At 23.7% G+C, this 12002-nt stretch overlaps 1 protein-coding gene across 2 annotated transcripts in view; it reads left to right on the plus strand.

Annotated features, from left to right (window-relative positions):
• Positions 1 to 12002, plus strand: part of LOC112690770 (vacuolar protein sorting-associated protein 13) — a 29944-nt gene that overhangs the window by 7970 nt on the left and 9972 nt on the right. For both annotated transcript variants that reach the window (XM_025564866.1, XM_025564867.1), the window contains exons 14-46: positions 57 to 243; positions 522 to 604; positions 1120 to 1273; positions 1404 to 1639; positions 1715 to 2015; positions 2095 to 2318; positions 3076 to 3234; positions 3297 to 3419; positions 3482 to 3651; positions 3724 to 3877; positions 3938 to 4067; positions 4134 to 4258; positions 4988 to 5246; positions 5305 to 5444; positions 5548 to 5679; positions 5758 to 5883; positions 5945 to 6047; positions 6112 to 6261; positions 6493 to 6680; positions 7037 to 7174; positions 7253 to 7336; positions 7422 to 7604; positions 7666 to 7818; positions 7900 to 8070; positions 8145 to 8296; positions 8352 to 8469; positions 8536 to 8760; positions 10157 to 10381; positions 10573 to 10776; positions 10841 to 10978; positions 11045 to 11206; positions 11330 to 11487; positions 11546 to 11651. In XM_025564866.1, coding sequence (XP_025420651.1) covers positions 57 to 243; positions 522 to 604; positions 1120 to 1273; positions 1404 to 1639; positions 1715 to 2015; positions 2095 to 2318; positions 3076 to 3234; positions 3297 to 3419; positions 3482 to 3651; positions 3724 to 3877; positions 3938 to 4067; positions 4134 to 4258; positions 4988 to 5246; positions 5305 to 5444; positions 5548 to 5679; positions 5758 to 5883; positions 5945 to 6047; positions 6112 to 6261; positions 6493 to 6680; positions 7037 to 7174; positions 7253 to 7336; positions 7422 to 7604; positions 7666 to 7818; positions 7900 to 8070; positions 8145 to 8296; positions 8352 to 8469; positions 8536 to 8760; positions 10157 to 10381; positions 10573 to 10776; positions 10841 to 10978; positions 11045 to 11206; positions 11330 to 11487; positions 11546 to 11651 — 5361 coding nt within the window. The remainder of the gene's footprint in view (positions 1 to 56; positions 244 to 521; positions 605 to 1119; positions 1274 to 1403; positions 1640 to 1714; positions 2016 to 2094; positions 2319 to 3075; positions 3235 to 3296; positions 3420 to 3481; positions 3652 to 3723; positions 3878 to 3937; positions 4068 to 4133; positions 4259 to 4987; positions 5247 to 5304; positions 5445 to 5547; positions 5680 to 5757; positions 5884 to 5944; positions 6048 to 6111; positions 6262 to 6492; positions 6681 to 7036; positions 7175 to 7252; positions 7337 to 7421; positions 7605 to 7665; positions 7819 to 7899; positions 8071 to 8144; positions 8297 to 8351; positions 8470 to 8535; positions 8761 to 10156; positions 10382 to 10572; positions 10777 to 10840; positions 10979 to 11044; positions 11207 to 11329; positions 11488 to 11545; positions 11652 to 12002) is intronic.

Below are 12002 nucleotides of genomic sequence, written 5' to 3' on the forward strand. Positions count from 1 at the left end.
TATATTTAATATACATTTAATAATAAATAATAATAATTTAATATTTTTTTATTTAGATTTTAATTGCTAATAAAGGTGAAAATTGGAAAAATAAATTTAATGAATCATTTCAAAATGAACTTTACATTCTTAAGCCTACAACTTTATCCATTCAAGTGGAAAAATGTTTAATAACTGATGATCCTCGTTTGCCATTACTTAAGGTTACTGGAGAACTTCCCGCTATTGATATTAAAATAGCAGGTAAACATAAAATATTATGTGTAGTATTGTATTTTTTTCAGTTGATACAATTAAATGAAAGTTTACATTGAAAAACTAATTTTATTATTGTTTTAGTAATTATATTAATTGGTAAATTTTTGTAAAAGTCAAACATTTTATATATTTTTTCTTGTCTGTAGTTAAATTTTTTGAACGATTTTATCTGAAAAGTATTAATAATTTATTTTGATAAATAACATGATATGTTAGTATTTATTTCGTCTTTGAGTTGTAATTAATATTATATCTCATTATAGAAAATCGAATTTTGGATGCTCTATCAGTATTTTTGAGCATTCCTTTGCCAAAAAGAAATAAAGAAATTGATGATAATCCTCATGTAAGTTATTTTGATCAATAATTAATTTATACATTTTTATGATATAAATAAAATTTGTGATAAAAAAATAGTAAAATACTTTTTACATTTTTAGTGAAAAAAGCAATGTATTTTTATACCATAATATATTTTTTTGTTTCTATAAACACAATTTTGAATAAAAGGACTGCTCTGATCATCAAAGTCATAACAAATTTTTGATAGGAAATATTGTCTTGGAGTTATTGAAATTCCCAAATTTTAAAAACAAATTTTTTCTGAGGAAAAAGTTAGAATAACTATGTTAAAACTACCTTAATAAGAATTTTGGTTTTACTACTATATATCTTTCACTCAAAATTGATTTTTCAAGAGCAAAAGTACAATGATTTCAAGTTTCAAAAACACGATATTGTATAACATATTACAACAATATCAAGATATATTAATACCATTCATACCTGTGTATCTCACCCAATCTTGGAGTTTTTCTATTTTTATTTTTTAAAACATGTATATGAATTGTTTTTTTTAAGGATTTTGATATACTTGGTTCAGCAATGTCACTACGACAAAAGATAGATTCATTTAATATGACTAGAAATTTAACTAATCAAAGAAAAGAAGCAGAAAAAGCTTCTGATGTGAATGTACAATTCACATCATTAGATGTGAAATTGGTTCTTAAACGTAAGATACAAATTATTTATAATATATTATAATATGATTAATGAGTTATATTTGTTCTTTCTTAATTTTTTAAATTGATAAAAATTTGTTCGTAATTATAATTTAATTTATTATTAATTTAATATTTTAGGTTTGTCAATTAAAGTTTTATCTTATGATGATAAAGGCTCTTGGTTAAATCCATTGTTAGACTTTAATTTGTTAACTCTGGAATTGTCATTAACACAGCAAACATTTAAAACTAATATTGCTTTGAAATTGGGTAGATTATTTTTAGCTCAATATTATAAAGATACCATCATACCTTTAGTTGATACACCAAATGAAGATGAAAACCAATATCTTTTACTCATGAATTATACTCTTGTTAGTATTTCCTTTTAATTACTCTTAAATGTATGTTTTTATTAACTTAATTAATTGAATAACCAATTTTTATAGATTGATAAAAATACTTCAGAATTTCATACTACTTATGATAATGTATTGCAATTACTTGAATTAAACTTCACTAAGTTATTAGCCACAGCTAATAGAGATGCATTGCTTTACTTAATTGATTGGATGAATAGTGTCAGTTCAAGTATAAAAGATATGCAAAAACTGTATAATTATAATATTGATGAAGATATGACTGCTCCAATCCAATTTCAAAAACCCAATAGACTCAAAAGAATGCATTTAGTTTCTAATGCATTATCAACTATTCTTGAAGAATCTGCAGCTAGCAAGGTTCAACAATGTATGTAGTATTTTATGTAAATATGGTATTTACATTGATTAAAATATAATTTCATTAAATATTAATATCCTATATTTAGTAAATAAAAAATTAATTGAGGAGAATGATATCATTGGTTTAAAGTTAATTGCTCAAATTGGAGAAATACAACTTATTATTGTTACTGAAGTTGATGATTTAGCACATATGTTTATAACTAAACTCGAGTCTTGTATTACAATGAAAAAATCTGATATTCAAATTGATGCTAAACTTCAAAATATTAGTGTATTTGATCCATCTCCAGATACTATTTATAAATATGTAAGTATTGAATATATTTTAAATATTGATTATTTTTAAAGACAAATATTAGCCAATGCTTGGAAAGTTCCTTAAAAAAAGAAACCAAATTTTTTCCATTCTTAATTTGAATAAGAAAATTAATTCTTTTTCTTGTTCTTCATTAAAAAGTATTTTTAGTTATTATAAAATTGAAGTATTATAACTGGTGGTTATTCCAGCCTCAAACAATGTCAAACCAATGAGATCAGCAAAACTGACTTGCCATTTTGTAAACATTGTCAATGTTAGCTTGTTTGTGTTAAATTGTATAGTTCTTTATGTATAAACAACTTTATTAAATATAAATAACAATAAAGCGAGTTGTACATATTTTGAGTTACCGGTTGACAATGATTACTGAATCGATCTCTGAATAATAATAATAACTGAATAAATTAAGTAGCTAAATTTCTAAAAAAAAGTTATAAAAAAATTTTCTCTTAGTTCTAAAAACTATTTAAATGATTTATATTTAAGAAAAAATAAAGCAATAATATCATTCATGTTATTCTAAAAAAGTTAATGAAATTCAAATAAGTTCCTCTACAAAAAAAAAAAAAAAACTGTTCTTTATAAGTTCCTAAAAATTTAACTAAATCAAAATAATGAGTTTTTTTTTTTAAGATTTCTTTCAAGCACTAACACTAACATATCAATTCTCTTAGTTTCTGGACAAAATACTAACATATAATTTTATTAAGCAATTCATGAAATACTTTTATTTTTATTTAATTAGATAATTCATGTTGCTGAAAACGATGAAGCCTTAAAACTTCAAATGATAATGTATAATGAACAATATCTTGTTGAGTATGATTCACCAGAAATGTACATTTCAATTTCATCAGGATGTATTAAATGTGTATTTTTAAATTGTTTTATGACAAAATTAATCGTAAGTTTTTGATGAGCTTTTAATAACATGGCAATATCTGTTATTTATTTTATTTTTTCCAGAACTTTATTAATCATTTTCAAGCTGGAAAAGCTGCTATGTATGAAGCTGGAGCTGCTGCAGTAGCAAGTGCTAAAATGAATGTAAAATCAGCTACTCGAATTGCTCTTAATATAAATTTGAAAGTATGTAATTAGTATGCATGATTTAAATATTTTTTATATTCATTATTTTATTTATGTAATAGGCTCCAGTTTTTATAGTACCTCAAAATTCTCATAGTTTGGAAGCATTGTGTTTTGATTTTGGTTATTTGTCTATTACAAATAAATTTTTAATTATTCATAAGGGAAAAGACCATATTCCAGCTATTATTGATGAATTAAGTTTGAATTTACAAAATTTGAAAGTATCTAGGTATGATTATTTAAAATTGTATAATTATTTAGTATATAGCTATTTAAATTATTGTATTATTATTATTTTCAGAGTACAATTGAATGATGGTATAAAATTTTTTTTGTTTGACTGCCTTTTGTTACAACCCATAACATTTTCTCTCATAGTCAAACGAAATTTATCCTCTGCATGGTATACTGATCATCCCGATTTTGATATTGTGGCTAAATTTGATTCTATTAAAGTATATTTTATATGATTTTGGATAATAGAATCAATTGAATAATAAAAATTGTTAATTTAGGTAACCGTTAGTCATATTGATTACATTGTAATTATGAAAGTTTTAAATGAAAATGTAAGCGAAGGAAAAGATGAATTAACAAATTCAAATGATCAAACAAGTTTAAACATATCTCAAAATAATTTGAATGGTTAGTTTTTATTAAAATAATTAAGTATTTACTTGTTGCATTAATATTTCTAATAATTTTTTCTAGAAATCAAAGTGATTGTTGATGTTGAAAAAAATAATTCTCAATTACAAGAAATTAGAACATTAGCTAAGTTTGAATTTTTCGTAAAAAATATTATTCTTGAACTATTCAAAGAAGGTCCTGATAAGGTAGTACACTATTATTTAATTTGTTACAACTAAAAAAATAAATATATAAAAAAAGATTTTCCAACATTTAAGATTTAAACTTGTAAATATTTTTTATTTATGGGTAATATAATTGATCACTTATCATACAATTGGTAGTTTTACTTATTAAGACTGAAAATATAGCACCAGAATATTTTAACTTTATTTAAATTATCTCGTAATCTCATCTAATAATTTAATTTTTAATAATTACTACCTATAGCTTTTATTATTATTTAAGTATAAATAGCTATGACATGTACTATGAAATAATTTTAAATAATTATTAAATTTGAATTTATTCTTGACATTATTATAAATTCTAGATTATTTTTATTCAAGTTGTTAATATTTTCATTTAATTCATTTAATTTAACAAATAAACTATGCTAGGGATGTTTCCTGAAATTTAATAATTAATTGAGTTTTTAAATTTTTTCTAATCAGACTATAATACAACCATTATTATGATTTCTTTAATAATTTAAAAAATATTTTCTACTATTAAAAATTAATAATAATAATATTAATTGCTAATTTTAAATTTATGTATGTGGCTATTTTTATTTAATTTTTATTTTTTTGATACATTATCTATTCTAAGAAATCTATTTTTCAAAATATATATTGGATTACTTTGTTAATCAATACCTACTTAAAATGAATTTTATTACTATTTTTTATTTTTTTATTATTTTAATTGTTTAGAATGGCTTACAAATAAAAAATAACAGTATGGGACAGTTTATGTTTTCATCATTGACTGTTAATGGATCAATGCAGACAGATCTTTCATTATCTTTAATATTATATTTGTTAGATGTCATATTAGACGATACTCGAGTAAACAAATATTCAGGAAATAAGGTAGTACGTTATATGGAAAGAAAAAAAGGTAATCTTGAAGATGAAAATTTACAAAATACAATTGATATTAAATATAAACAAACACTTGCTGGAGCTGATGGTAAGTTTTTTTATGGTAGCCTGATAATATTTATTATTTTTAATTATTATGTTTCTAGTTCAACTAAAAATATTCAGTTTTAATTTAATATTCAATGTTGAGTATATACAGTATTTGTTAAATTTCTTTGTATTGCCATCCCAAAATCAAGATTTAGCAATTAATGATCCAACCAAAAACATAAAGCAAAATATAATGGTTAGTAGTTTACAAAAAAAATTATGTTAAGAAAATTATATAAATATTTTTATGAGTAATAATTGTTTTATACATTTTTAATTTATCTGTAAAAATGTTTCAGAAAGAAAAATCAAATGCTTTTGAGCAAAAAGATAATAATAAAACACTTTTGTTAAAAGTACAGTTAGAAAAGCCTGATATTATATTAGTTGAAAGTTTAGATGACATAAATACAAATGCAATAATAATGAATGTAATTTTACTAATGAACTATTTAACAGTATAAAAAAATATATATATTAATATTTCAAATATGTTATACAAATTATAGACTGAAGCTACATTGAAATTGCGTATGTCTACCCCAACTCGTCAAACTGTTAATGGAGAAATTAAAGATTTGCAAATATACTCATGCTGTTATAATCCACTAAGAAGAAAAGAAACTATGAATTTAGTAAGTAGTGATTGTTAAACATTTTTAATCAGAACTTCAATTTAATTCTTAATTTGAGTAGATATTACGTCCAGTTACTATTAATGTTATCGGTTCTACTCCTGATGATACTTGTCTTCATGTTGATGTAACTATGACTCCTTTAATAATATCAGTGACTCCAGGTAATCAGTTTCCTTTTTTGTGTATTTAAGTTAATTTTAACATTGTTAAATGTGGTTTTTTCAGCTAATATTGAGATGTTAAATCGAATTAATCAAAGTTTAACCGAAAAAAAAGAAAATATATTCCAAGAACCAATATATGATGAACAAGAATTTGAAAATTTATGGAATAAAACTCAATTTAATGATTCAGAATTCTGGTTCTTAAAAACTGGTTAGTGTATTTTAAATCAATTTAATTTAACTTAACTTTTTAATCTCCTTTAATCACGAATTTCTCGTCTGAAATATTTTTTTTATTTCTATTTCTATTGTTACACTGCTCACATATGCTTATTGTGCAAATCGTACAGATTGTATATTTCAAATTAAAATTTAAAAAAAAAAAAAAAAACTTTTTAATTAATGAATACCAATCAAAGATTGTTGTTTGGATATGTTTTAGAATTTGGTGCTGAAGCTTCTTTATTAAATAATGATAAAACTGTTCCTGCTCTTAAAAAAAGTGAAGTTTGTTTAATATCTATTCCTTCAATAGTTTTCACAATTGAAGCAGGGATTGGTACAAAAACAATGCCAATGTTGTTAACTGAGTGTACGTTTAATGGTTCTGTTAATAATTGGAGCTCAAAAGTAAGTAATATGGTGTTTTAATGTATAAGAAATAAATAATAATTTAGAATATTATAATATGTGTATAATAAATAAGCTGGAATAAATAATTTAACTTATTTAATTTACATTAATTTATAATATTATTTATTTAGATATATAAACTACAGTTTTATATTACATAGATATATAATAACTTTAACATATTTTTTTTTTTTATTATTAGATTGAAAGCAAAGTATATAAAATAGATTGCCTATTTTTTAAAAAAAAATTTTTAACATTCTCGGATTCTTTGAAATTAATAAAAAAAAAATGAAATCATTGTTACTTTTTATTCCTATTACTAATAATGGTATTGCAAAAAAAATGTTTAGTTATCTGTTGCGGGTGAATTAACAATGCAAATGAATTATTATAACAGTCGATTAGCTCTTTGGGAACCATTTATTGAACCTGTTGAAGTTGAATCAGCTATTGGTCCCAAGTATAATCCATGGTTACTTGAACTCAAGGTAGTATTATTTGGCTTAATTTAAACTTCAATTGAAACATAATAATAACATATTTTTCAAATTTAACAAATGTTTTAGTTGGAGACTTTTGACCCAAATCAAAGTCCCCAAGATGAAGTATTCCAAAGGAAACCAGCAATGAAAATTTCTTTAATATCATATGTATGATTTTTAACTTTAGAATAATTATATTCTGATATGGGTATAAATAAGATTTATTTTAATAATGTATTCGTTATTATTTTAGGAAACTATTGAAATAACAATGACAAAAACAGCTTTGGAGGTATTAACAAGTTTAGGTAAAGCATTTAATGAAGCAATCACAACTGAAATACCACTTTCAAAACGAATTGAAGCTGCACCATTTGTAATACAAAATAATCTTGGGTTTAATATAACTCTCATGATATCAAACTCCCCATTTAAAGTATTATTAAAATAAACCTTTAATTATGTATGTTATTGAATTTATTATTTTTAATTTATAGGTATACAATATTAGTAGTAATGAAAAATGTATAGAGGGTGATAATACAGTTTTAAAAGATCGAGAACAGATTAGTCTTTGTCTTAAAGACGATGATTCAGTGTCAGTTAATTTACGTCAAAATAAGATTACTGAACGTTCTTTAAAAATTAAGGTAAATATATATATATATATTTTTATTTATTATTTAATTATTATGTTTAAAGACCATCTAAAAATACTATTATTTTTTCAGATTCAAGAAAATAATAATATTACAGAATTTAGCTTACCAATAGTTAAAGCTGATAAAAGATTTTTTAATATTAAACATAAATTAAATACTGTTAATGAACCATGGGGATTAGTAACTGATACACAAGTAATTGATGGTAGTATGGTTGTTACATTGAGGAGTGTTGTACAAGTAAGTTTTTTTTTTTAAAAAAAATTGCTATAATTTTTATGAGCTTTATTTTTATTGTTTAATTATTTTTTTAGATTCATAATCATTTTAATGAAAGTATATTTCTTTATTATAAAAAACAAGGGAAATTAAAAATGATTGGTAAAGCAAAACCGAACAAACCATTTAATTTACCTGTACATTCAATTTATACACAAACCAAAGAAATATTTTTTTGTCCAGAAAAGTAAATTAATTAATAATATATGTCTTTGTTATTTTAATTATGCTTTTGTTTCTAGGTATCAAATATGTATTAAACCTTTTATTTGGAAAGACATTCAACCAGTGATGAATTTAAGAGCATTATTACAATGTCCACCGAATCAAGTAGAAGATAAAGATCCATTTTTCATACAAGTATATTCTAATAAAAAATGTATCATATTTTACTGGTATAAATAATAATAATATTGTAAAAATTAGATCCTTGGAGTTATGGAGCACATATATTTTGAGCATACAGATCGATATTTAATGTCTAGTAATTGCTACAACATTCATTTATACCCCACAGTTATATTAGTCAATGCTCTTCCTGTAAATTTAAATTGTATAATGCAAGGTGATTCTGAACTTAAAACTTTAACTCCAGGAGAAAAAATAAACTTACCTATTGTTGAAATTGGGTATTCTTGTCTTACACTGCAGGTATTTATGATTTTATTTTTAAAAAAATAATTAAGTTATAGTTAGGTTTGCTATTATAGCCGAGTAATATAAAAAGGATACTATACTTAAGTATTAAGTCACTTATTTAAATTTGGTTGCCAGCCGTTTCACTTTACGGACAAAAACATTGTTCTTAGAGAAGAAACTGAGTCCTCCCATTTTTTGTGATAATATCATGACATAGCACTCTTTTGATCGATTTTTCTTCCTGTCTCCTTATCGTTTATTTATAAACTTTCCATCTTCACATTTATTATAATGATAATTTTTTTTAAAAAAATCTTGGTTTCAACAGTAAAAGAGCAGATTCTATCCACTGATTGTTTGCCTTTGGCATATATAAAACCAACCTTAACTATCATTAATAGTTGTCTGAGCCAGTCTTCATCTTGTCTGGCGATCATCACCTTCATCATAAAATTATTGATCAGGTCCCAGTTTCTATATTCCTCAGAATCACTCTTGTTACTGTGTCTAGGTAAAAATTTTCTTCTAGTACTACTTCCAATGTCAGTTCGTTCCACCAAAAATCACAGAAATATTGCATATTCTGCATTATCAGATGATGTGAAACAATCAATGCAGCTTAGGCCTCCTACTTTTTAAAATTTTGAAAATATTGACTCGAGCAGCTGTTGTTAAATAGCATCTTGCATTGGGTGGAAATGAACACAACTAAATTTTCTCTTAGTGCACGTCCATCTTCCTGTAGTGTCAGCATCCTATTCTGCCTGTCACATGTTGAAAACCTCTTATATATTTTTCTTTTTTTTTTCTATCCAGATAATTTATAATTTAATACTTTCTCATCCATTCCCAGACTTGCACGGGGACTATTCCTACTATTATCATTACTACACCTATGGACATTGTTCTTTACAACATCACCATCAACTAAGTGTTCCAAAATATAATTATAACCCATTGATCCCTACTATACATAACCAGTTAATGTGCCTTGTTGTCAAAAAATAACAATAAATTAATACAATTAAGTAGATATTAGATTGATAGCTATTTTATATGAAAATTTTATGTCACTGGTATAGTGATATATTAAGTTCAGGTTAACAATATTCTGAGAATTTTGGGTTACATCTTAATAAATTTACTTTTATAATAAATAGTTTTTTTATTTTTATTAAAAAGCAAAATCATCAAAATAAATAATGATGAAATAATGTTGAATAAAATTGGTATTCTAAATAATTAATGATATAATATATTATATAATATATAATAGTGAAAACAAGAAAAGAAAACATAAAATATTACAATTCATTAGATTTCTTGTTTTTCTCCAAAATTAAGAATTGAAAATTTGTTGTTTTTATTTGATTATTGATGATAAAATGTGATAACTATTTTTTTATAGATAAAATATTTAGATAAGTACTGGGATTGTAAATGCACTATAGAAGAACATCCAGATGAATTTTCCATTTGGTCTTTTTCTAACAATGAAGATAAACCTGATACAAAAGCAAATGTTATAAATTTTGGCATTCGAACTGAATTTCATGAAGGTGGAACTCATATAAAAACACTTTATTGTCCACTTTGGATGATAAACAAAACTGGAAGAATTCTTACTTATAAGGTACTAATACTCTATTATAATTAAAAAAAAAATGTTATTCAATAATTAAATAAAAATTTACATAAACAAAAATTTCCTATAAAAGTAGCAACAATTTATTATCTTAAATATAAAAACACTTTTTTTCTTCATTTAAAATGTATGTAAAAATTTGTAAGTTAAAAATTAAAAATAATTTATAACTTTTATAGGCTGCCGATGATGAAGAAAACATGTTACAACATTCATCAAATCCAACAGAACCTTTAATGTGGTCTTTTAAAAAGAAAATATTTTTTGCTAATAAAAGAGCCTACGTTAAAATAGATTCAGGTCTGTGGTCTGACAGATTTTCATTAGATGTAGCTGGAAGTTCTGGATCAATTTTATGTAAAACAAATAACATTCTTTACCAAGTAATATTGTTTTAATTATTTATTAAATTGTATCATTATTTTCTAACCAATATTTTTTTCCAAGATTGGTGTTCATATTCAACTTACTAACAACTCTTTAACGAAACAAGTTACCTTATCACCATTTTATATTGCATCTAATCAATGTCCATTTGCGATTGATTTTCAAGAAGTGAACCAAGAACAAAATTCTTGGATTAAAGTAAATTTAAAATTTATAAATTAATGACTTTATAAATAATATGAATTGTACATTTAATTAAAATAGGTTGATTCCAATGGTTGTATGCCATTTTGGCCTCAAAATATTACTGATAAACATAATTTAACTGACAAACTATTTGTTGTTCGCATATTTGGCACTTCAGATACTTCTACTCCATTGCCATATTATAAATCAAGAAGTGATTTAATACGTCTTCGTAATAAAGTAATTTATTTTTTCTAATACATTAGCTTTAAATTTTTCTTTTTTTAATTTTACCTTATAAATAAGAAATATTACCCATTTTTTATTGATAGACAAGTTATAATATTAAAAATATATTTATAGTATAGTGCTATTCAAGTGGATACTCAAATAACCGAAGGTGGAACTTACATAACATTTAGTCCCTATGTGGAAGGAATGGCACCTGCTTTAATAATTAATCATACAGAAAATTATCTAAAGTTCATTGAACATGATCTGTCAGAGTATTTAGATGAAATGTTAGTTATAAACATTTATAGTGTTAACGTTTTTGGCTAATAAGCTTTTTTTATGTAGGAAAATATTACCTCCTAAACACAAAATGTTCTTTGCATGGTCTACTCCAACAGAAAACCCTATTATTTATTGGAACATGATGCAGAATCAAGCAGATTTAAGAAAAGTTGGTTTTATTTTAATATTTATTGATATAAGTATGTAATATATGGTTTAAAGCAGTGCTTCTCAACATTTTCAAACTGCCGCCCCCGGTTCAACATTTGTGAGATGAAGCCGTAAGTCTTCTCTTTTGACGATGTCTAGTCGATTTCTTTTTTCGTTATTAAATAATAATGCACTGTTTTTGATATATGTAGTTATATATATATATATTTATATATTTATATATTTCATAATCACGAATTTATTTTAGAAATTGATAAACAGAAAACAATTACAGATAAATTTTGGTACGTTGCTTTGAACGGAAAAAAAGTTCACCGACCCCTAATCATCCAAAACGAGTTCACCGTCC

Source organism: Sipha flava, unplaced genomic scaffold, assembly GCF_003268045.1.
Source record: "Sipha flava isolate LNK unplaced genomic scaffold, YSA_version1 51_pilon_pilon, whole genome shotgun sequence".
NCBI lineage: Eukaryota > Metazoa > Arthropoda > Insecta > Hemiptera > Aphididae > Sipha > Sipha flava.